A 26,326-nucleotide genomic window follows, 5' to 3' on the forward strand; every position below is an offset into this window, starting at 1 on the left:
CAACAGTGGATATCTGCAGAGCTGAATGGTCTTCTGTGGATACATTTGCTAGGCATTTCGCTATCACCATGGCATCAAGATTGGACGTAAATTTTGGGAAGGCACTTCTGTGCACTAACTGTTTAAAGACTCTGAGCCCACCTTCGGCTGGAACTGCTTGTGAGTCACCTGCGTGGAATACAACTCTGCAACCACTCGAAGAAGAGACAGTTGCTTACCTGTATTGTAACTGTTGCTCTTCAAGATGTGGGTGTAGATATGTATTGCATGACCCACCCTCTGCCCCTCCACAAAGGAGTCTCCAGCTGGGGATTTCAGTTCAAAGGAACTGAGGGGGGTCAGAGCGGCGCTGCCGTTATGGAGCCATGAGTGGGGTTATGAGGGGAGGGGGCGAGCACCATCCCTACAGGTGCTGCTAGGCAAATTTCTCTGACTTGGGTGTGCGCAGAGCTGAGTTGAATACATGTCTGCACCCACATCTTCAATGCATCGAGACACTAGAGCTTCTCAACAAAATAGTTATAAGATTTTTTTTTTTTTTAATTTTAGCAAAATAGCGTACTTCCCTAATCTCAGAAATCACTGAACCACTTTATCTGAAACCAGTCAGCTTCCCCCCCAGTGCCTCCTGCCCGCTGGTGGGCCCCATGGATCAACGGGGAACTGGGTGGGAAGAGGTGGGGTGGTGGAGCAGGGATGGGAAGAGGCGGGAAAGGGTTGGAGTGGAGGCGCAGGTGGAGGCCAAGCACCCCGTGGCACTTTCAAAAGTTGGCACCTGTGCTGAAAGGACCTTACACTTGTTCTCTTCACCCTCCCTGTGCATTCAATATTTCTTTATGTAATGTTTTCATATTGTGTTTACTAAATTTGCTATTTTTATAGAGAAACAAAATATTCCCGGTCTAGGAAAAAAAACCAACTATGCTCATTATCTTTTTGGACAAAAGCCTTTATGCTTGTAATTGAATATTTCTCTAGCTTATTTTAAAATGCTAATGTGAATGTTCCATATTACAAAATTGTTATATTTTCAAATGTATTGCTGAAGAAAACCATGCTTTTAACCATGCTTAAAAGAGATATTGGATAAATTCACATTTTAAATAATCATAAAACATCCACAACCAGCTAGTGAGTCATTGTAAACAAGAGATAAATTTTTAGGAGCAAACTTCGCTTTGCACTCACATGTGTACCTAACGTATCCTTTTGAAACCTTTGCCCAAAATCACAACTTTGGCCAAGACACTTGGCCTGTGGGTCACATCCCCCTTCATGTTATAATTCATTCCCCCATCAGATTCAGTTTTAAGATCTCACTTTTAAAAATAAAATGCCTTTGTAGTTGTAAAGATTATCTCCCAAAAGTAAATGGTACAGTTTGGCCCTCCAGTGTTTAGCGTATGACCTGAAATGGTAGCTCTGAGTGATAACAGCCCCACTATTTCAGTAGTGGTGTTGGCTTGGAAAATGACTGTTTCACTGATTGTTTGCTGTGTTGGTCCCAGGATATTAGAGAGACTAGGTAGGTAATATCTTTTATTGGACCAACTTCTGTGGAGAGAGAAAAGCTTTCAAGTTACCTGAGGAAGACCTCTGTATAGCTTGAAAGCTTGTCTCTTTCACTAGCAGAAGGTGGTCCAATAAAAGAGATTACCTCAGCCACCTTGCTTCACTGATTAGCAGAACCCCCCAGCTAATTTGTTCATACATTATTGTTTGCAAGCAGTGCTGGATATGGAATATGTAGGCCAGGGGTTCTCAAACTGGGCGTCAGGACCCCTGAGGGGGTCACAAGGTTATTACATGGGGCGGGGAGGGGGTCACGAGCCGTCAGCCTCCACCCCAAACTCCACTTTGCCTCCAGCATTTATAATGGTGTTAAATATATAAAAAATGTTTTTAATTTATAAGGGATGGTCGCACTCAGAGGCTCGGTATGTGAAAGAGGTCACCAGTACAAAAGTTTGAGAACCACTGTAGCAGATGCTCTCTTTCCCTCCCCAAAAGAAAAAAAAGCTAAATGTGCTCTGCCATAAGCAATGGGATTCTGCTTTATTCTCTCACTAAATTTACTCCTGAGGGAATTCTGTGCCAAAAAATTAAAAATTCTATGCACAATATTTTAAAATTCTGCAAAATACTGCATATTTTATTTGTCAAAATAACACAATATAATCACACCAGTTTCAATTATTTTTGGTCATTTATTTCAAAATACCTGTCAACAAGTATGTCTGTAACAATACAGACAACAAAAAAGATTCAGGAAATGTTTTTTGACAAATAGATTCCTTACTAGGCATATTAATACATAACTCTGAGTAATAATTCATTTAAACTACAATACAGTACCATATTTCCTGCACCCCTCAGAAGTAGTGCAGAGACTTGGGGGAATTAGAGGTAATGGAGGAGCTGAGGGAGAGGGAAGTGAATTGCTGGGAAGGAGCCTGGCTGTGAACTTGGAGGGTTGTTGGCTATTGGTGGGGAAAGTATGGAACAGGTTTTTAAATTTCAGTGGATATGTAAGATGCCCTTTTTAGAGAGAGGGTAAATTAGTTATTTATAATTGATCCATGAAGCTGAGCTACATAGATCCATTCATTGACGGTAATATCCTTTCTCCATACAGCTACGCTTCTTGAGATGGAATTCTGCTGGGTCTCTATATTTTCTATTGTCTAGGCCAGAAAGAACTGATAGAGGCTGACGCAGAATGGTACTACCCACAGCATTTCCCTTCCAATCTTACAGTTATAGTTTTGTTTGTATTTTGGGTGGGGAATACTCAAAATTATTTGAGGGGGGGATCAGAATTCATTTGCCAAAGATGCAAGAATTTGGATACATAGGATACTATGTGCCAGAGAACAAGTAGGTAAGGTATTTATCCTTTCTCTGTTGCATAGAATGTTTCATAAGTAAATGCGTTCTATTCAAATAGATATTTTTATAGTAATTAAAACTTTGTTTTCAGATGACAAGAGTGAACCCATTCATTTCTATGAATATGGTCCAAAAGACATTGCCACCATCTTCTTCTACATGCTTCTAGCCATTATTCTGCATGCTGTGATTCAAGAATACGTACTAGATGTAAGTTAACAATGGGGATGTAATTTACTTATGTAAATTTTTTATTTATTTAGGCTGTTTGTTACATGTTTCTTCTGCTTGTCTTATATAAGATAACACCAGCACTTGTATAAGTCATGTTGCAAAATAAAATAAAATCATGTAGGTATATTTACACATCACATGCTGGTGGTTCCTTTGTCATTCAATATAAATATTATTAGACTCTGGAAATGTGTCTATATAACTAAATATTACTTCATTAAATATATTATCATAGTTTCTCTGACTCTTCTAGTATTCTCCATTAATAAGTGGATGGAAAAAACAGTAGTGTGCCCACTACATCAAACCTTCATGTCCCTAAAATTTTAAATTGGAAGTCAGTTGAAAAAATATTTAAATAAAAAAAAAAAAAATTGCTGTTCCCCCTTCCTCCATTGTTGCTTTATTGGAAATGTTTTGATTTAATATGAATTAGTAGCTAAATGTACTTTCCACTCTTTTTCTTTTATCTAAAGCTAGTGTTTTAAAAAAAAAAAAAAAAAAAAAGCAGATATTAAGAATTTCTTTAACTAGTGAATTTTTTCACTTTTTTCCATGCAATTTTTTTTAACCTCAGTCTTTAACGGTGACCATTGACATTCCCCTGGAACTGCCATAAATCTACAGAGTTAGGTTCTGACTGTAAACTTCTGGGCTTTTATTTTTTGCCTGTTTGTCAAATAACTTCTCAAATTTGTGACTTGCTTAAGGTTCCAGTATTTTCACTGTTGTATATGCATGCTAGAGTTCCATTACCTGGAAATATGAATACAAAGGGCCTGGTTAATCCAGCCTTAGGATGACACCTGCAGCATCAGACCCTAACTAAGTAATAAGGCTCTGATCCTGGGAAAAAAAAACATGACTAAATTTAAATACATGAGCACGTCTCATATTGGTTTCAGTATGACTTCTCACACAAGTAAAGTTAAGCATGCATGTAATATTTTTCAGGATCAGAGCCTAACGTGAGGAATGGAAGATCTTGGAGGTAACGACTACTTAATTGAGGGCTAAGTGCCAAGTAGCTTGTTTTTTTTTCTCTACCAATAATGATTAAAGTAAAATGTTGATCTGTTTTTATATCCCCAAATGTGTTTCTTGTTTTCAGAAAATTAATAGACGTCTCCATTTGTCAAAAACGAAGCACAGCAAATTCAATGAATCGGGGCAGTTAGCATTTTTCTATTTGTTTTCATTTGCCTGGGGAGCAAGTATTTTGACTGCAGTAAGTAAGTCAAATCGCTATCTGTATTTGTTTTAAAAATACACATCTAAAATATTATGAAAGTTCTTAAATGACAACTTTTTTTCCAGGAAGAATTCATGACAAACCCTACCTTGTTATGGAAAGACTATCCCCATTCTCACATGTTGTAAGTGTTTAATTCTCTTTTTCTAGGTGTTTGACAGTTGGCTACCAGAACTTTGTATTGGTCATCAAAACAGTGTAGACAGTTTTCATTTGTATTAGTGACCAATAGCTGAAAATCCTTGGGGGGGGGGAGGGGGGAGTGAGAGAGAGAGAGAATATTTAGGCTCCCATCCTGTAAATGCTTCCACCAGTGTTTAACTTTACCATGTGAGTAGCCACACAGAGTTCAATGAGTGTAAAGTTAAGCATATGTAGAAGTGTTTAGAGGATTATTGCCTGACGAAGTATTACTAAACCTGTCTGTCTTCCACTGAAGGAACTTGGTGGGTAGGTGGGTGTTCCTCCACTCCCCAAACAAAAACAAAAAAATGGTCCAAAGGGTGATATAGAATTTGCAAACAGGAAGGGAATTTGCAAACACTTATTCAAGAAATTACTTCTTGACTTTATAGTAGCTGATAAAGCAGTTTCTGTTTGCAATTCCTTTTATATATAGTATAGCTTATTATAGGTCAGCATTTCTTATTGTGAGGGAGTGAGGTAAAATAGTGTATCCTTTAAAAACCTAAATACTTAACATCCTAAACTTCTTCCCTTCTAAATTGTTGTTTAGTTTTCAGGTAAAATTCTTCTATGTCTGCCAGATTGCCTATTGGCTTCATGCACTCCCAGAATTGTACTTTCAAAAGATTCGAAAGGTATGAATTGAAACCTTCGCTACTTTATTTTAAAAATAAATTTTGAATTGCTTGATTTGTTTGGTAATGCAATCTTGGTGGGAAACTTACATGGGGTTCATACTTCAAATAGAATTCCTTTGCCTTACAGAGAGAAGTACAGCAGTGAGGAAGATAAGGAAGGTTGACACATTTCAGTATGGTGGGTTTTAAAGTAGTTTAGCTAAAATTTAACTTTAAGTTTTCTCTTAATTTTAGGAAGATATACCAAGACAGCTATACTATATCTGCCTTTACATTGCTCACATATCTGGTGCCTACGTACTGAAGTAAGTATTTGTAAATGGTAACTAATTGAAAAGTTTTTTTACTTCATTATTCCAGTTATCAATTTTTTTTTAACTATTTTTCATGTGGCTCTGTGTATTCCCATTTATGGGTACTGTGCCACCTTGTGGTGCTTTACAGTAAAACCTTCTAATAGCAGCATCCGTTAGATCGCTCTCGTGACCTTTCCCACTTCCCTCAGCATCAGGACATATTAAGCCAAGGCTATATAGGGGGTGGAGCGACCTCACCACCTCAGATCCTTCCACATGCCTGGATAGATGCGAAGCATTCTGGACTTTTTGGAACCAGAGCCTTTTTTCTTGAGGTAGTTAGTGTTAGTTGTTGGTATGTAATTAGTTAGCAATTCTTTCCAGTTCTGCATTATGGCAGAATTGAAGAAACAGAAGAACCTGGGTTTCAAAAGGTGCATTTCCTGCCTGGCTGTCTTCCTAGCATCTGATGACTATGTTCAGGGCCTCAAGTGCCTGGGAGAAACTCATTCTTTTTCTAGGTGTTTGATTTGCTGGACCTTTTAGTCCCAGAGCTTTGCTTACAGCTCCTCCTTCTCAAGGAAGTTCTCAAGGCCAGACCCTCTGGATCTGAACAGTCCTCAGATCCAAGGTCTAAGAGGCCAGTCTTGGTTTTCAGCATTTCCAAAGGACTGAAGGGCTCCAAGAATCCACACCCTATGTTGGGGCTGGATGCCCCCTAAGTCAAGCTCTCAAGGCTACATATGTTTGAACCAAGGGCCATGCACTTGGCTCCAGATGCCCTGACTCTGGTGGAGCAGTCGAGAGAGAATTTGGCCACCATCACTGGTGCTGTACTTCATGATTTGCAATTGTCTGATCCTGTCGAATTCCTGTGCTACAGGGCCAGGATCAGATTCAGTGTTCACTTTTGGCTCCAGGAAGATGGATTTCATTGGTGTGTCCTAAGTGGGGCATCTGGCAGTCCAGATTTGGCCCACAGGCTGCCTATTGACTACCCCTGGTATGCCATGCAGTTCAAATAACTGCCCCTCGATCTCTCCTACTTCTCCCTCTTTAGGGACCCCCGCCTCTCATGAGGCGATTCTTCTTGAAGTGGAAAAGTTGCTTCTGTTAGGAGCAGTCGAGGAGATTCCCGACTTAAGGGGTCAGGGCTTTCATTCCTTTTATTTTTTGGTTCAAAAGAAGGATGTGGGGGGTTAATTGGATACTAGATTAAGGGACTTGAATAAGTATGCTCAGAGGCTTTATTTCCAGGTGTTGACTTTGGCCTCCATAAATCCCTTCACTGTTGCTCATGGATTGGTTCATGTAAGGGGTCGGACTCACCCCTGTGGCACCCCCTACTGGTTGCTTTGGGGAATCAGCTCGTCCAGCATCTGGAGCGCCCTCTACAGGCCGGTGATCCACCTTGTCCCCCGACTGGCTCCTCTGTCCCTCCCTGGACCCCGGTGCCCCTTGCTCTGGGTGCTGCCTCCTGGCAGTATCCACACATGCTAGGTCTCCCCTCCCAGGGGAACCCCTACCCACTAACCCCACCTCGCCTCAGTGTAAGGCCACTGCCAGTCACCAATTAGCCCCCACTCCCTGGGGCAGACTTCAGTATAGGCCACTCATCACAGGCAAGGGTGGGTTTGGACCTGCTGCCTCAGTCTAGTCGTGGGCTGCCCACTGCAACCCCCAGTACCCCTTGGCTTTCTCCTAGGCCGCAGCCTGGGGCTTTCCAGGCTGGAGCTCCCCAGCTCCTCAGCCTTTCCCCAGCCCTGCTCCCCTCAGGTACCCTGTCTCTGCTTCCTGCAGCCAGGCCCTTCTCTATCTGAAGGCAAAGAGAGACTGTGAGCTCCTGGCTCCCAGCCTCTTTATACAGGCCAGCTGGGTTCTGATTGGGGCATGGCCCAGGTGCCGCTACTTCCCCAATCAGCCCAGTAGCTGCTTCCCTGCCCCAGCCTTCTCCCAGGGCTGTTCCAAACCCCTCAGGGCAGGAGCGGATGTCCACCCTGCTACAGTTCACAACTCTCTATCTAAAGGATGTATATTTTTATATTTCTGTTAATCACCATCATTCCAAGTACCTTTTGATTTATAGTGGCTGGGAATCATTTCCAGTACAAGATGCTTCCATTTGGCCTCTCCATGATGCCCAAGGTTTTTACAAAATACCTCTTTGTGGTAGGGACTCATCTGAGCAATCGGGGTATTTTCATTATCCCTATCTGGATAACTGGCTACTGAGAGGCATTGTGCATGAGGACCTGTTAAGCCATATTGTCTTCACAATCAATCTCTTTTCAAATCTCAGGCTACTTTTCTACTGCCAAAGTCAATTCTCTGCCCCTTTAAAAGGATTCCCTTTATAGGGTCCACAGTGCATTCTGTGGAAGGGGGAGCTTTTCTCCCAGAGGACATATTTCTCAAAATGAGCAAGCATATGTAAAAGATTTGACAGTGTTCCTCTCGGAGAATGAAATTCTTCTTGGGTCTTTTGGTCTTTATGGCAGCCACTACATTTTGTGACTCCATTTGCTTGTCTGATAATGAGACTGTGCATTATTGGATATCTCATGTCTACAGACCAAGCCAGAATAGCCTTCAGATGTTGATCACCATGCCTCGGAATGTTATAGTCTCTCTCTAGAATGGTGGTCAGTCAGGGCGAATATGCTCCGAGGTGTACAGTTCAGTGCTCCAGTCATCCCTGACAGTAACTTCAGTTGCATCAAACAAAAGTTGGGGGGAGCCTCTCCATTTGACAGTTCAAGGGCACTGGTCTGTGCAGGAGAGACCCCTGTGTAACACACACCCTTCTGGGTGTGGTGTTCTGTCCCATCTAGTGGCACCAAGACCACCAATATTTTGTATATCATCTAGATTGGTTATGTCTTATACCAAGAATGATAAGGGGTATATGATTTCTTCCCAAACTATTTCTTGGTGGATTAAACAATGCATTACTGAATGCTACATACTGGCAAAAATTCTTGTATCTGCTGCAATTAGACCACTAGACAGGTGTGGCTACCTCCTTTGCTTGTCTTAGGTAGGTGTCTGTTGCTGAAACTTGCAAACTACAATCTGGACTTTGATGCAAACTTTCACTAAGCACTATGCTCTGGACTTGGCTTCTAAGGCAAATGCTGGATTTGGCAAAGTAGTGCTTGTCTCTATTCAACTAGGACTCTGGGTCCACCGCTAGGTTAGTCTCAGCACTGCTTATCAGTCTGTTCCATAAGTGGGAATATGCAGAGCCACTCAAAGAAGAAATGAAGGTTACTTGTAATCAAGGTTCTTCAAAAGAGCTCTGCCTATTCACATTTCCTGTTGTCTTCCCCTCTCTGTCAGAATATTTGTTTATTCTGTGTCTCTGGCTTTGTGGTAGAAGGAATTGAGATGATGAGGGTGCTCTATCCCTTATCTTTGTTTTGGATATGTTGTGATGCTGAGGAGGTGGGTAGGAGTAGGAGTGGGAGCATTCAAGCTGGCACTGCTAGAAGAAGGTTTTACGATAAGACAGCACAATACCCACAAGTGTGAATATATAGGGCCATCTTGAAAAATCTCTGTTACAAATAAATAACCTTCATTTTCCGTTACAGCCTTCAACGTCTGGGGCTAATTTTGCTGGTACCTCACTATCTAGTGGAGCTCATTTTTCATGCCTCACGTCTTTTCTACTTCAGTGATGAAAACAAGCAGAAAGGGTAAATTTTGCATGTACTATCTTACTTTTATTTTACTACCTCTGCGTTTAATTTTCAGAGCTCTATTGCAATTTCTATTGGCATAAATGTGTTTGTGTGCACGTAATATAAAAAGCAAATGTTTGGACATCACACATCCTAAGCTATATCTGTGATCCCAATATTACTATTTGATTGGCATTCCATGAGAGCTCCAGTGTCATTATGTAGAATCAAGGAAACTGATCTGTCACTTCATGATCGTAATAATTTTTCAAGTAATATTTGTTAAAATCATGTCTTGGGTACATGTTAGCCATCTCTGTTGTAAATGCCTACCTGCTCCAATATATTTTTAACTGCAAATATATTTATGGAGATCTATATTTTAAAAACAAGTGCACCTTAGAATAAAAGTAATATGGACACTAAAATCATTACACCTCTCTCAGAATCTATTTGTGTTTTTGAACTTTGTTCATTATTGTAAACCAATACAAAAGAACTGACAGAATTATACCAGTATTTTATAGTAATAAATGCCCAAACAATCTAAACAATGTGCATTACTTTTATAATAGGAAAAAAATCAGTCTATGCATTATCAGTTTTATATTCTGCCCCTTCTTTGCAAGGGATGGACAGGAAGAGAAAGTAAAATACTTATAATTTGTGGAAGGCAACCGTTTCGAACAGCATATAAAGTAAAATTGTTTATTCTATATCTTGAGTGAATTGCTCACTTATTTTGAGATGTAGAGTTATAAGGACAATTGCATCGAAGCTGGGAAGGGGAAAGACAAGAGGACTGGTTTGTAGAATGAGGGTGGAGGAAGTGAACTTTGTGTGTGAGCAAAGGGGAGGAAGATGAAACTTATGAGAAAGAAGTATGTAACTAAGAAGAGGGGTGTTCTGCATCAATCTGAACACTTTACTCAAATCTCAACCTTCATGTCTGTTCGCAATTCTGCTCCACTTTTCCACTCCTGTCTCTTGTAGTTTCTCCCTCCACACTCCCAGCTGTACAAGACTTGACTGCCCATTCATGTGAGACTTCTACAAATGTTATCTTGCTTTCTTCCACACAGCCTCTTATGCATACACTGTCCTCTTTGAAATAATCTGTAAGACTACTACCCTCTTCTCCATATCTCTTCCCAAGACCTGTTTCTGTTTCAACTCCTAACACCAGCATTTAAATAATTAGGCTGAAGGTCATTTGGAGAAAGTCAATATTTATTAATGCAAATAAAGTAAAAACAAACAAACAACTCTCTTTTTCCCTATTTTTTTAATATGTTGTTCATCTTAGGCCATAAGCTCTCTAGACCAGGGACCCTATCTACTTTTATTTGTGTAGCACCCAATGTAACAGGACTGCAATACTGATAAGGACATCTGGCCACTACTATAATACAAAGAATATGTTGTACTCCCCCTTCTGTCTGATTAAACAATGTGTTCTTCAGGATAGGGACAGTCTTCCTCTGATTAGGAAATACTTATCATTCTTTGGGTGCTACCATAATCTTAAATAATAATAAGGAATGGAAACCTATCTCCTTAAAAGATGAGTTAGAGAAGCATTTTGAGTGTTTTAGGAGAACTAAAATATTGCTGTTTATTATAATCTTGAACAATAAACCCCCATCAAGAGCCATTTCTCCACATGGGCTTCCAGGCTATTAGTGACTTCATATTTAAGGTTATAAATTTCCACTCTCATAGCTTTCCAAAAACCTTGGCTTATTTTTCTAGGAGAAAAAAAACCCAACAACTTCTGCTTGAACTGTCACAGGCTGAGTATAGGAATGTTGGGTATTTTTCTTTTTAAGTTTGAGATTAATTTAACAAGCTGTGTTTTGAATTGAGATTCTGAATGCACTTTTCATTTTGAAAATAGTTCTAGTTTTTGTCCAATAATTAAGTAGCATGAAAAACTTCTGTACTGCTAAAATCTTTAATGAGAACTGCTTTCTATAGTTTATGTTGTCGTGGTATTCTCCTAGATTAAGTGTAACCATCTCAGTAGGCCACCTCCTGTTCAACTGGTTAGAAACCAAAGCTTTTGCTCTCCAAATTGGTAATAGGTGAATTTCTCCCTTACTGACTTCTGTGAGAGATCTGATCAATCCTCACTGAGACAGTAGCATTCAGAAAGTAAATCAGTCAGTAATCTCTACTTACCTCCCAAAATTGCTACATGCTGGAGAAGCTTAAATTCTTGGTCCTGGCTACTGGGATGGATGTGGGACAAGGAATGGTAGTGGTTTTTTTTTTTTTTTTTTTTTTCCTTTGGGCTCACCTCTCAGATTCCAGCTCTTGGCTTCAACAGTGTCTCTAGTGATGGCTATATTGAGGACCTCCAGTATATAGGATGAGGATTGGTGAGGAGATATGGAGGAAGACTTAAAGTTTAGTTATTTATCTAACTTTTTTTATTTTAATTGTGTTTTAACTGAAATATGCTAATGTTTTAAAATAATGGAGATCTTATCTTACAGCCAACTAAAAATTAAAAAGAAAAATAGTTGGGAAATTCATAATAGATGCTTGTAACTTTTCATTGTCCTTTTCAGTATTTATCCACCAAATTTTTTTGTTCTCTGCAAGCTTGGATATTAAAATGATATCACTTTGCTCTAAGTTACCTACAAAGGAGAAAGGTAGTGCTTCAGTACTGATCCCATTAGCTTGCAATTCCATATTTCCTCTTCCCCGCCTCCCGCCACTACCTTCCTAACCTGTACACTTCTTGCTGTAATAATCTGCCTTTGTCCTCCCAACCACTTATTTTTTATCCATTTAATCTCGGTGTATTATTGGTCTAGTCATCTCTATGGTTTTATAATGTCCTTGCTATCTCGCATATAATTTACAGCATGAATATCAATCTGACATGTACTTTCTGCCTTTACCCTGTTTCTGGGTCAGGGAAATTCACAATGAACTCAGCACCCAGATTTGGCATTCCATGTGGCAATACATTTAATTGCTATTATATACCCCAAATTTGGAAATTTCTAAGCACGCTTTTGAAAATAAAATTTAACTTCTATATTGGAAAAGAAAAGTTTTATTTGAGGCATAATTGAGTGTATATGGACGGGAGGGCAGAATTCACTGATGTGGGTGGAGAACTAGATGTAATATTCCTGTAACTGTTGTTCATCTCAATATACCTTTCCTTTTTAGCTTCAATTTCAGTGCTCAAGGAAGCTTAATAGAACTTGTACAGTTAACCAAGTTGAAAAGTGGTGGACGAAGGGAGAAGACACATTAATTTTATTATTTCCTTTTCAGATTTACCCTTTGGGCTTTACTGTTTGTAATGGCTCGTCTTTTGACCCTAACCTTATCTGTGCTCACATTTGGATTTGGTTTGGCAAGAGTAGAGAATCCAGGTTTTTCCATAGCAGACGGAAACTTCAATGTACTCACTGTGAGGTATAAAAAAGCTAGTAGACATTCATGTTTGAGTAAAGTGACACTTTCAGACTGCCTTTAATATACCTATCCAAGATGGTAGACCTTTTGATGGAGAATTTTCCTGGGTGGCTTTTTTCCCAGGATTTTGGGGTGGAAGAATTTTTTGTTGTCTTTTTTTTTTTTTTTTCCTTCTCCACAAAGCAGGGACTGCTATTACAAAATCCATGCTAAACATAAGAAATCTCTTTGTTTTTCTTTATCGGTGTTTTTATAATTGAATTAATATGACTGCTGTGCAAAGGATCCTGCATAACATCGTGTGAGCTTTTGCTTTAAACTTTCCCTGTGGCCATTATGACCATACTGTAATTTTGAGATATCAATGCTTTCATTTTTGATCAACAACTCTTTAGGAAAACCCAAGCAATCTTCTAACATGTTCATTCTTGCTTGCTCATTTTTGAAGTCACATTAATTTTTCACCGGGAGCTCCGCTGTTTAACCTGCATTTCAACAATCTGTTCATTCAGTAGGTGGAAGGGAAATTGAATTTGCTTTGTCATCACTAAATCTCATTCTTAGATCACTTGGCAGAGGAGGCAGCAACTGTACAATTTGGTACTAGCTACTGAAGGCTGTCTGTTATATTTCCTTGATAAGCCTGGATACTTCCCCTGGTGTACTTACCTGTAGCTCCCATTTATTTAATGCAGACTATATGCCCTGTCTTAGATGTGATCCTTGGCCACATCTGGTTTCCATCAGCGTGAGAGGTTTAAGTTCTTGTTCGAGTGCTTGCTCATGTCCATTCAACTTAGGTGTGTGTGCTTGCCACATGCACCAGTGCCGGAAGTTTTTCCCTCAGCGGTATCCGTAGGGGACTGGCTCTGGCGCCCCTTGGAGTGGCGCGCACGCGGTATATAGGGCGCTGCCAGTTTCCCCCACCCTCAGTTCATTCTTGCCGCCAGTGACAGTGCTGGAACTGTTGCTGCTTCAGCCAGTGCTGTTGCTGCTCATTCGTATGGAAGTTATCTCTTGTATTCTAGTGCATATAGTTTTCTGTTAGTGTTTATAAATTCCTTAGCTATAGTTAGAGACTTCGTAGGTCCCAAACGGGACTTTGCCTCAGGATGGGGCATGCCCTGGTCTCCAGGCTTAAAGCCTGTGATCGCTGCAAGAGGCCAATGCCCATTAGTGATCCACACAGCAATTGTCTGCGTTGCTTGGGCAAAGGGCACATTAGTGAGAAGTGCAAAATTTGCAAGTCCTTCGAGCCAAGGACTAAGAAGGAGAGCGATATTTGTTTAAGAGCGCTCCTTATGGAGTCGGCCCTCACCCCAGCACCAGAGCAACACTCCAACTAGGTGCTGCGTACCTTGGTATGCAGCGCCCCAATGGGACCATCCACTGGCCGGCACCAGTCCCCATCCGTGGCTCCAGGGGGCGCTGGAGCTGGTCCCCTATGGATACTGCTGAGGGAAAAACTTCTGGCACCGGTGCATGTGGCGAACACACACACTTAAGTTGAATGAACATGAGCAACACATCTCAAAAATGATTAGGGGTCTGGAGCCCATGACTTATGAGGAGAGGCTGAGGGAACTGGGATTGTTTAGTCTCCAGAAGAGAAGAATGAGGGGGGATTTGATAGCAGCCTTCAACTACCTGAAGGGGGGTTCCAAAGAGGATGGAGCTCGGCTGTTCTCAGTGGTGGCAGATGACAGAACAAGGAGCAATGGTCTCAAGTTGCAGTGGGGGGAGGTACAGGTTGGATATTAGGAAACACTATTTCACTAGGAGGGTGGTGAAGCACTGGAATGCGTTACCTAGGGAGGTGGTGGAGTCTCCTTCCTTGGAGGTTTTTAAGGCCCAGCTTGACAAAGCCCTGGCTGGGATGATTTAGTTGGGAATTGGTCCTGCTTTGAGCAGGGGGTTGGACTAGATGACCTCTTGAGGTCCCTTCCAACCCTGATATTCTATGATTCTATGATTCAAAGAACACCAGTTATGGAAAAGATAACTGTCTTTTCTAAGAGTGATCAGCAACTTTTTAAAATGGACATTTGATGCTGCTTTGCTCTGTAACAATGTATAGTTGAAACTTTTATCTAACTTCTTATTTTAATCTGAAATCTTTTAGGATTAGTTGCTTGGCTGCAATTTGTCTAACACAGGCCTGGATGATGTGGAAATTTATAAATTTCCAGCTAAAGAAATGGAGAGAGCACATCCAGAACCAGATTCCTAAGAAAAAAATAACTTGCACAAAGAGCAAATCAACAAAAAAAGAACCAAACAGAGGTCAGTAGGTTTTTTTTTTTTTTTTTTAGTCACTTCAGATAAAAATAAATATTTTTATGCTCGATTTGTTCTTGAAATCTTTTTGTATTTTCCTTGTATCAGTTCCCAAGGCAGCTAATGTGTGGTCCATTTCTTATTATATGGTGAAAATAGATGTCATTTTTAGCTTCCTCAAAGTTAGAAAATAGTCTGCATCAAAACATATTTACTCATGGTACGCTGTATTGCATGTTGCTAACTCAAGCCAGCAGAGAGAGAATACTGCATTATAATAAAAACCAAAATTAACAAAAGCCCACAGAGCTAATGCTCTTTCTAGAGTTGATGTCCTTTACAGAACTCTGCACAGATACAGACTCCACAATTTCTGCATATTACTAGGTTGAAAAGTTTAAAAAAAATTATCTTAAAATTGTAATAGCACTTTAGAATTCATCTTTTTGAATGCTTAAAAAAAACTGTATGTTGTCTATTTTATTCTGATTAGTGAGGCTTTTAAGGTGGCCATTTTTTCTTGATGACCATAAATTCTATTTTTATTGAATTTTAGGTAATTAACAAATTGCTGTCACTTACTCTTCTAAATTCTACACCAAATCACAGAGACTTCTTTCTATAGTGACAATTGGACCCTTTATTTAAAAAACAAACAAACAAACAAAAAAAACCAAAAAACCTACTACTGTGAAATTAAATTGTAATCACTGGGAGACCTGTAGTGAACAAAGATACCCTATTGTATCGCATAGGCAAGATTTGGAAGAAAATTACATCTACTAATAGGAGGACTAACCCTATTTGGCAGAAGTAGACTGGGAGTCTTCACCCATAAGATCCAGTACAGTGCTCTGATGAGAAGCCTATTACCAGTTGCTGGAATTTCTACCAGGATGCGGTCCCTGGACCCCTTTTGGGAGCTCCCTTGTTCGTATCTTTCTGTACCTAAGGGGCTGTGGTACTTCAGATTTAGATATACTACTAAGCACATAATCCAGTGCCCCTGGAAGTCGATGGAAATACTCCCATTGATCTTAATGGGTGTTGGAGAAGCAGCTTTTACTCTCCACTACCTTTCAGAGCCTTCAAACTGCTGTAAAAGAAGTGTGTCTGCTTCTCTACTCCTCCTCCAGCCTTGTGGATCCTTCTCTTTTTCTCCTATGGATAACTTCACTGCTGCTCTTCATTGTTTTTCCATACAGAAGCATGAAATTGACACTGTTCTTGAGCTTCACAGCTGCCCACAGTATTCTAAATAGCAGCAGTGAAACTATAATCCTGTGGACTTCACACTCTGCTGCGGGTGGGAAAATCAATGACCAGGAGAGGTTGAATGTCTGTAGGTGCAGGAGGATGACACTGCATTGGTTTACACTTACCCTTACAATTATAAATTCTAGAAATGTGTGTGTGTGGGGGGGGGGTGTTTTGGTTTGGTTTGTTTAAATCTTAGATTCTGCTGAAGCTGATGGTAGTGGTCCCCTAAATCCCCAGGTCAAGCTTCCCACTTACTTAGAGTGAGTGGATTTTTCAAGCCCTAAATAGAGGGATCCAGGCTAGGTTGAAGTTAATGCATACAGATTGATTCGCAGTGACTGCACAAGATTTTAATATTAGAGGACAAATATCGTAGGTTACCATAGACTTTTATTGTGTTAGCATTGATAATTCACACACAACTATAGTAAAACAAAATCTTCAGGTTCCATCCTCCACTGGCAAAAGGAATGATAGGGAGAGTTAGGAGGTAAGTATTCTATAAGTCCTTCAAAACATTACCTTGTTCCACGTCTCTACTGGAAGGCCCCAGAGCTTTGCCTACATTAAGTGTTGAATATTGTCATCTGACATTTTTAGGTTTGCATATTAACTTTTTGTTTTTCATTCTGCAGAGGCAAATAGCGTATTACCTGTACTTTTAGCTTTCCCTGTTTTAAAATTTCAGCTAACTTTGTCAATGGAGCAGTAAAATTAGAAGATGGAGCATCACCCAGAACAAGAAAATCAAAAGCATTATGAGATGGAAGCTAAAATCAGAAGACAACATATTGACAGAAGACTGTGATTAAAAAATATAATCTGTCACTGCAGAATCATAGGCTATTTGTCTGTCTTGTTATGATTTAAATGGACACTATCAAGTTAAAATATATTTTAAACAATTTTTTTTATTAATACATAACTTACTATGAAAACTGGTCACTTTTAATCTATTTACTTTACAATTAGTATTTACCTCTTTCAGTTTCACTCAATTTGGACAAGAAAATAGACAAATCACTTGCACTTTCTGGCTCTTAGTAGCACAATTCTGCAATATTTGAGTGACAGAGGTTTCAGGGGAATATTTCAATCTAAACAATCTGTTTATTTGGAATTTTAAAAAAAGTTGGAAACATTTTCATTAATATTATGGTTTAGAAAACCAGTGGTTTTACAAAACCTAAATTCTGGGCCAAAAATATCTGACCGTGTATGTTTAACTTTAAACTTTTGCACAACAGACTACTTTTTATCACATTCTGATATTGAAGTAAGAGATAGTACAGTATGTCTGAAATACATGTTAGCATGGCAAAAAAAAAAGAAGAGCAAATGACATCTATTTCCCTTCAAAGATTATATAAAACTTGATTTATAGAACATGCTCATCAAATTCTGACTTAATATACCTAACTTCCTCTTAGGTGATTGTGATATTTTAGTTAGACACACAGATTATTGGATGCAGTCACCTTGCAGAATTGCCAGTGTACATAGGGAGTTTTGAAATAGATTATAATGTCTTGTTTAGAAACAAGTTGCCAATTAAACATCTCGGGTGAAAACCTGGTGCCATTGAAAGAAGTGGCAAAGATGTCATAGATTTTAGTGAGACCAGCATTTTACCCCATGGCCAAATCTTGTGAAAATTTACCCCTGGTAATTTTTCTTTAATTTTGGCACTGACCTGTTTGAAAGTTACACATAGCTTTTTCATAAAGACTATGAAGTTGAGTTCAGGAAATCTATTTTCTGTAGCTGCAATTTTTTTTTAAAGGTGCTAAGATTTTTAATTACCTGCGTTAGGCAGCCACTTATTTTGGTTTCAAATTCAGATTTAAGTTTTTATATCTCCATGAAGCTATTAAGATGCTCATTACTTAAATACTATTTTAGATATGATTCATATTTAAATTTGTAGACCATTTCAGTATGTCTTTTCAGAAGTAATAAGGTCTGATGCTGGTATAATTAAGTGGTCTAGTAAACACTGCATTATAGGCTTCTTATCCCCAACCAGTGGCATCAGTTTTGCATGGCTTCTTGTACTACTTGCCATCCTTTCAGCCAATTGGATCCTATTTCTCCGGCACACAAAATTCTGTTCAGAAAACAGTTAATTTATGCAGTAGAGCTGACTTTATAATATATGCCTTGGGTGCATAAAACACTAGAGAGGTGCATTAAATTACATTGTCACATGTTCTGAAGTGTCTGTGGTTACGATTTAGGAAGAAGGTTTACAATTTCTTACATGTTCATGCCACAAAATATATTTACAACTTTCTTGAAAGAAGTTATTTAAAATTTATCCATATGTAGGTTTTTCTTTAATACTATTTCTCCCTTCCATCCCTCCCTCCCTTCCTCCCTCCCTGCACTGGCTACCCAGGTTCTATCTTATGTTTCTTGAAGCAGTGCAGTCTTTTTTTAGTGAAGTGAAGCAGAATTTAGTAGGACTGAGGGGCCACTTGTAAAAAGTTCAGCTGCATTTATCCAATTTCTCCCTCTAGAAACTGGCTATTGACCACCTATTCATTTCAGATAGACCCATGTATTCACATACAGTAGAAACAGTTTTTGGCGTGTTCACCTAAGCTACACTCGATTAAACAGTATTTGCCACTTATGTTCAAAGCACCTTACAAGCATAAATCCTCATAACCCTCCAGAAAGGTAGGTAAGTAGCAGTGTTCTCAGTATATAAGAAACTGACAGATTAAGTGACTTGTCCAAGGACACACTGAGGATCACTGCCTCTGGGAGTAGAAATCAGGATTCCTAATTCCTAGTCCAGCGAATGAATCACACCTGACTCCTGGCCACACTTCTGTGAAAAGCAAGTGAGTGAGAGACTAAAGGTTTCATATCGTATTACCAATCCCTTGAGCCATCTTAGGTGTTGCCATGTTGATCTAAGCACTTGTTTGACTATGATAAGGCTACTGATATTTTTGTAAGTTACCTACATAGTCGTGACTGGTATATCTAATGCTATTTAAGTCTTATGAACCCATTTTCTAATTTGCCCTAACTGTTCCCATGTGCAAATGGTATGTAGGAGTATCATATGTGATTTCTCATAAACCTGTACATTTCTACTAAAAATGTTTACCATGGAACTAAAATATATATTTTTTTAACAATTTTAATAAACGTATTTGTATAATCATGAATGCCTCATTTGATAAAAGTATCATCTTATGAGCAGTTTTGGTGTGACCTGCTTAGTCTCTCTATCATACTGCTCACAAGACAATGCTTTCACTGATAAATAACTGCACATGTAAGTATACCATACATTTAGGTTTTGGGCCACTTTCCAGCTGAAATGGCCAAAGACTAGTTATTATATAGGTAAAAAAACTTTTACCCTGAGAAGGGAATTCCTACACTAAGGACACTGTGAATACAGGATAAAAGTTATATTGCTTTTACATTACTGATGCAAACATTTTCTTGAATAAAAACATTTTCCTTCCCCCCCCCCATCCATCGCAAAAGCATTCAGACAAAGATTTAAAAAAAAAAAAAAGCCTAATTTTAGGCTCCTATATCTATACTTATGCACCTAAAAACTGGCCAGATTTTCAAAAGTGTGGAACGTCCAGCAGTTACAATTAAGTAGCCAGATTCCCATTATGGGCACTACAGAGGATTTAACACTCTTCAAAATCTGGCCACTTATTTAGGAGCCTAAGTGGTAACTTAATTTTAGGGTCCTGTTTTTCTCAAAAACTTAGCCCCAATCTTTTTCCCTTCAATATTATGGAAAAGTACATTTCTAGCACACTGCCTATTAATTCACTGAACAGAATGTACTTGAATGCTATTCTTGTTGCATGTCATACATAATGGACACTTTAAGGAATTTACGCTTCTGAAGTCAAATAATTTAAGTGAAACATTTAAAGTGTCCTTGGCATATAACTATTGTGTGTATGGATACTGTGTTCATACGCACATATAATATCTGTAAAATAAAGATAGGAATCTCAGTCTTGTAGCATGAGAGAAACTCCCACTATTTCTTTTAAAGGTAAAAATCATTGTTTTTTGTCATTCCATTGCATTTTTGGATGCTCACTGTGGAATATCAAAATGCGTGAAATGAACTAGGCCTGTGCCTTAATATTAAGATATTTCAGTAAACTTTAAACAACTTGCAGCAAAAAAAAAAAAATTCTTTGCACTTAATGCAGTGTGTTTTTACAACTTTACAATGTAATTCTACATATATTTTAGTGACTGTTGCACTGTTTGGAATGTCAAATGATGGAAGATGGAAAGTTGGGGATGGGAGGGATATGGCTTATTCACATCTGAGCTGGTTGTTCTGAGGCAGGGACTTGTGTGATGACTGGAATTGGTAATGACTAAAAATAGTAACTTGATCTTATTGTTCAAAATTCCTTGTAGGTTAATATGTAGACTGATTAGTTCTGTTTTTAGTTTTTGTTGCTGTTTGTTTTTTGGAGTGGTGGTTTGTTGTTTTTCCTACCTGATTTGAACATGTAGGTAAGGGAAGGGAAGATTATGGGTTAGGGGAGTAGAAGCTAGGATACTAGTAAGACTAATAAATAACTGTACTAATGTTCCCTTTTGATTATGAGTACAAAGCCCTCACCCACCTAATAATAATTTTATTGTATTTGAAAGAGTAATTTTAACAATCTTCAAAAATAAGAACCCCATCTCTGTACACTGCAGCCTGTCTTGAATTCATTTTACACTGCCAAACAAAAATTCACACATGGTTTTGTTCCACGGTGGGAAGAAACTTTGTGACACTTTCAGGACTCCTGTACTTGTATTAAGCACAATATTTAGGAGGAAGCTATAAGAGAGGGGTCAGCAATTAAAAATTCCCAAGTGCTTGACAATTGATTTTGGAAATATTGTCCAACAACCTCTTCTTCTACCATCTTTGAAACAACAACCATTTTCTAACAAAATACTAAACTAATCCATATCTCTGAAGCTATAACAAGACCCTAATTCTGCAAAGCACATACTTAACTCTCATTGACTTCAATGAGACTTATGTGCATGCATAAGTGCTTTGCTACATTGGGGCCTAACTCAAATATATATATAATTCAGGATTACAGTTGGGAGTGCATACTACCTCTTCATCTTCAAAGCACATTAGTGTCAAGAGTGGAATTCTCTGTGTGCCTAAATGCCTTAGGAGCACTTAGGACTTGTGCCCAGAGACCCAAAGGTATTTAGGCCCCAAACGCCTTTTGTAATCAAGGGGCATTAGAGGCCTAAATATCTTTGAGGATCTGGGCCTTCTATTCCTAAATTATATAGGCCCGAACTTTTAAAAGTATTTAGCTGACTAATTCCCACTGATTTCAGTGGGAATTAAATGTCTAAATATCTTTAAAAATCTGGGTCTTAGGCACTTCTGAAAATGTTACCCAAAGTGTTTAAGATCATACACTAACAACATGTATTTTATTACAGATAATGAATTTCCTTGTTTTTATAGGTTTGTCAGACCTTCACAAAACTAGTTTGATATTTTTAATTTTAATAGTATTATAAACTTCTAATACATTAAAGGCCAAGTTCTACATTTATGCTTCCTTCAACCCCATTGACTTAGCTGAGGTTGTATGAGATCTCAGTGCAAAATCTGAGGCAAAAACTCTAGTCCTGTGACAACACCATGAATAGTCCTATTCATTTGCATAAGCATTTTACTTAAATCATAAATCATCTTTTTAGTCATTTCAGTCAATTTTCTGTTCTGTCCTGTCTAGTTATAGACTTCAGTTGCACATCAGGAGTGCTTCAGAAGGAAGGTTTATTTGGGGATGGGGACCATGCATAGTAAAGTCACCTGCTAAAAGCTCTTATCAGTTTCAAATAGAAAAAAATTACTGTGTAAATAACTTATTATGAAACCAAAATTGGATCCTCTTATTTTAACCCTCAGAACATGAAAGGGTTATGCTTAATCTGCAGTGTTTTGCTTTAAGGTTACAATGATATTTTCTAGTAAGTACAAATAAGTTAAGCTACCAACTTGTATTTTTTAAATTTTGAACAGATTTACTGATGCTGTTCCTGTGACAGTACTTTAACCAGGGCCTGATCCAACTACTAAAGTCAACAAAAAGACTCCCAACAGGAATTGGATCAGGCCCTAATGGTACATATTTTCTTTGAGTTTGCTTCTCTCCAGCTCCAAGATGTATATGAGAAAAATTTCTAAATGCATAATATTGTCAAATAACGAAGCAGTGGTACTTCACATGCTATACATAATGTATTTAATTGGGTTTCCTATTAAATGATTTGGCAGAGGGGGCAATGAACTATGATTTTTATAAATGTATCATCTACATCTGATTGTCTCCCAACATTATCTATTGGAATGGCTGCTATATCTAGTTAAGTTGGAGGTATATTGCTACTTGGAATACACTCTGATGCATTCCTTAATCTGCCTGAATGTTGGCTTCTTTCCCCACCCCCCAAAATGTAATATATGCTACTACTGAGAATTGTTGGCTAAAAAGGACCTCAATACTGTAAATGGTAAAGCTATAGATGTTAAACCTCTCTTTGTTACTAGTTTTAAGCCTCAGACGTTGAAACTATGGATTTAACTATCATGAACAAGAGAGTAATGTTTACAAACTGTAATAGTGTCTTAAAATTTTTTTACAATTATCCAGTAAAATTCTTATGTAGAGCTGACTCTACACTTAAACCAGCAATGTACTCCATATTATATTGCTCATGAACCATGATTAATGTGGAACTGTCTGATTGCAACAAATATGGAAGCTTGGTTTTTTAATTGATGTTAAACTGTACTTTCCATTTAATTTAACTGATTTGTCTGTTCTCTTCCAGTTAATCTACTTGAGTGCTGAAATGCATTGCTTTTTCTAATGCATCAAGAAAAATAAATCTGTTAAAAACATCACTTTATCCACCACTCTATAGGCTAAAATTGTGCTAAAACACAATCAGTTATTTTACTTTTGCCCCCTATAAAGTTTATGTAATTGGTTGTTTGGTTTGTTTTTGTTTAAGTTTGTAAAACATAGCACAAAAGCTATGTTTTCTGATGTATGTAAACTAGTGATTATTCATTCGCTTGGTAAAATGTCTAATAACCTTGCTCCATAGAAAGTGTTGCTGGTATTCTGTAAATGTTTGATATGTATTTATGATACTTTTTTAATTCTGTAATTTAATTTTTTTGTTGCCATTAAATCCATGTTTTATTACTACACTAAATCAGTTGATTTTTGTAGTTTGGTCAATTAAGTAGTCCAGCCATCTGAAAAGCATTAACAGTGTCTATGGAGAAAGTATTATAAAAAGTGTGCACATAATTATGCAAAGTGCATCTGGGTTTATTCCTTTTCCAACATTTTATCTCTTTCCTGTTGATAATCTTTGCTTAGCGTCTGCTGCCAGTAGGCACCTCTTTCTTCTGTCTCCATAGTAAACATAATGATCCTTCTATGCTGGTCCAGACAGTAGCTGAGAGGAATTTTCTACATTAGATTTGTTTCTCCCCTTCCCCACACACCACTCCCCAGAAGTGCAGCTACACAAATGCATGGCTGCTAAGCCCTTATGTAGACACACTTGCACCAATATAAAGCAGGTAAGTTGCAATTTTTACAGCTGTGCAGCATGTCTATATTTAGGCTTTGTTTAAACTTAAAAGTTATGTCTGACCCCTGCAGATATGTAGGGGAAAAAACACACCCCTGCCTGACATACCTATACCAACAAAAGCCCCAGAGTAGATGCTGTGATGTTGATAGAAGAGTGCTTCTGTCTACATAGGTGATGTTGTTTGGGGATGTGGTGTTCCTAAACTAACAGAAAAACTTCCATCAGCATAGGCTGCATCTACACTATGCCTGCATGACAATTGTAGGCTCTCTGAGAATTCTAACTCAAATGCAAAGGGGTGCCATCTTCCCAATTACTATATGCAAATAATACTATATATATATATATACAGTGTTTTACAAACATTAACTCAGTGTAGTATATGCCTGGTGAGACTCCCTCCCCCCACCCCAAAAAAAGAAGAGCCTGACTCATTGACTTCCAATTGTAATTGTGCTCATAGGCTTTTTTGAAAATCCCATCCTCAACCTGAAATCTATTTGGTTCTTTTTGGCTCATGCAGCACTAACTATAGAAGAGGGGTTGGCAACCTTTCAGAAGCGGTGTGCTGAGTCTTCTTTTATTCACTCTAATTTAAGGTTTTGCGTGCCATTTATACATTTTAACGTTTTTAGGTCTCTTTCTATAAGTCTATAATATATAACTAAACTATTGTATGTAAAGTAAATAAGGTTTTAAAAATGTTTTAGAAGCTTCATTTAAAATTAAATTAAAATGCAGAGCCCCCCGGACCGTGAGCAGGACCCGGGCAATGTGAGTGCCACTGAAAATCAGCTCGCGTGCCGCCTTTGGCACGCGTGCCATAGGTTGCCGACCCCTGCTATAGAATTTGCAGGCAGACCATAGTTAAATTTTGTCAATAATGCATGAGCCCAAATAGAATCTACTGTACACAAAGTAGATTGAATGAATGTCACTTTTCACAACAAAACTGCACTTTGAAGAAATGACCAATTTAGAAAGTTGTTTGATTCCAGGAAAAAAAAGACCCTCTAAATTGCAGGAAGCATGTTAAGTAATACATTAAGAATGGATGTGGAATCAACTAAAGGAGTATCCTCCATGCAACATTAAGGAAATGTGCAGTCTTGGGGGGGGGGGGGGGGGGGGATTTAAATCTCATGTTTTAGGAATAAAGGAGGGAAAGGTAGATGCAGGTTTTATTACTGGGACCTGTGGAGTTCTAGAGCTTTTTCTAGATTCCTACTTGATCTGCCTCTTAAGCTGAATCAAATATTTTCCCCAGGAGCCTTCCTGAAGCACTGGAAAATTAAATACTAAAATACCTAAAGTGTAATAGTATTTATAAATACAGCTGCTCATTAACATTTGACAGAACTTTGAGCAAAATATCAGGCCTCTAGGAGCATAAAGTATCATCCCTCCTAAAGTATGTGTATCTGGATAGCCCTTGGTTGACACACCTGAGCCAGAGCTGATTCTACGAAGGATAACTTCATCTGAGTAAGCACTACCCTAGTAGGCAAACATTTTATGTCTTTTGGAAGGTGCTAAACAGTCATCAGGATATTGATTCTTGTAACTCATAATTATTTTATTTCTAACCAATTTGGGTTCTGACATAAAGGAATCAACTTCCAGCTAAGAACTGGATACTTATTTGGTCTACCACTATCAGGTGATGCATGTGTACAATTACTGAAAGTCTGTAAAGGGCTCATGACCTGTCTTCCCCAGTCCTTGCTAGCAGTGGAGGCAAGGAGAACCCATTTTCTTGTATTTGAGGACTTTTGATATACAAGAGTTCAGTAACTTTATCCATAAGGACCATAAATCATTGAAAAGACATCTTGTTTTTCTTTCTTTAGTAATTACTTTTATACATCCTTTTACCTCCTGAAAAGTAGTTAAGGTGGGGCTCTACTTACTTCCAATTATGGAATTGGAAAGTACTTCAAATGAAACCCATTCCTTAATTCATCTGGCTGCAGGGAGTCTTACCCTGTTTCTGAAAAGGATGTTTCTAATGTGCTCTTGAGGGGGCAATTTGGCTGGTGTTCTCAAGCTAAGTTTGTAGCTTCATCAAGTAATGTTGAGGCACAAATGTGTTTTTATTGAAATTTATATTTGGAGTATACATTATTCCCAGGAATATGCCTACATTCACACATACATTCCTTAATCAGAACATAAGCAATTAAGGCTTAAAGATGCATAAAAATAATGTTATGCCTATCTCTGAATCTAAGGCAATCTATATAGTGTAGATGGCCGCCTACATTTACATGGAGCTCTATGTAGGTGCAAGTCTGCTCATTTGTTGTAAATTACATGATTAATATTGATGAACATACTTCAATATTTAGATTTTACATATTTAACCTCTAAACAGTGAAAGTCTCTAAAATACATCTACAATAGTTACATTGAATTTTGAATTCTCAATGATATTTCTACAGCATCTGAATTATCCTCAGCCAGAATGTGAATTAAAATACATATAATTTATAACATGCAGCTTTGCTGTCT

At 38.3% G+C, this 26,326-nt stretch overlaps 1 protein-coding gene across 6 annotated transcripts in view; it reads left to right on the forward strand.

Moving 5' to 3' along the window:
* LOC101931899 (translocating chain-associated membrane protein 1-like) overlaps positions 1 to 20,419 on the forward strand; it is a 47,536-nt gene extending 27,117 nt beyond the window's left edge. For 2 of the 6 annotated variants that reach the window (XM_042861126.2, XM_065566675.1), the window contains exons 3-12: positions 2,636 to 2,722; positions 2,981 to 3,099; positions 4,235 to 4,351; positions 4,441 to 4,499; positions 5,112 to 5,196; positions 5,434 to 5,504; positions 9,089 to 9,193; positions 12,476 to 12,619; positions 14,742 to 14,902; positions 16,845 to 20,419. In XM_042861126.2, the coding sequence (XP_042717060.1) occupies positions 3,049 to 3,099; positions 4,235 to 4,351; positions 4,441 to 4,499; positions 5,112 to 5,196; positions 5,434 to 5,504; positions 9,089 to 9,193; positions 12,476 to 12,619; positions 14,742 to 14,902; positions 16,845 to 16,918 (867 nt within the window). In that variant the 5' untranslated portion in view covers positions 2,636 to 2,722; positions 2,981 to 3,048 and the 3' untranslated portion in view covers positions 16,919 to 20,419. Of the gene's footprint in view, positions 1 to 2,635; positions 2,882 to 2,980; positions 3,100 to 4,234; positions 4,352 to 4,440; positions 4,500 to 5,111; positions 5,197 to 5,433; positions 5,505 to 9,088; positions 9,194 to 12,475; positions 12,620 to 14,741; positions 14,903 to 16,844 lie in introns of all 6 variants that reach the window. The other 4 variants (XM_005304624.4, XM_065566674.1, XM_065566673.1 and 1 more) reach the window with 3 other exon arrangements.
* Positions 20,420 to 26,326: the final 5,907 nt, after the last annotated feature.

Source organism: Chrysemys picta, chromosome 13 (genome assembly GCF_011386835.1).
Source record: "Chrysemys picta bellii isolate R12L10 chromosome 13, ASM1138683v2, whole genome shotgun sequence".
Classification (NCBI taxonomy): domain Eukaryota; kingdom Metazoa; phylum Chordata; order Testudines; family Emydidae; genus Chrysemys; species Chrysemys picta.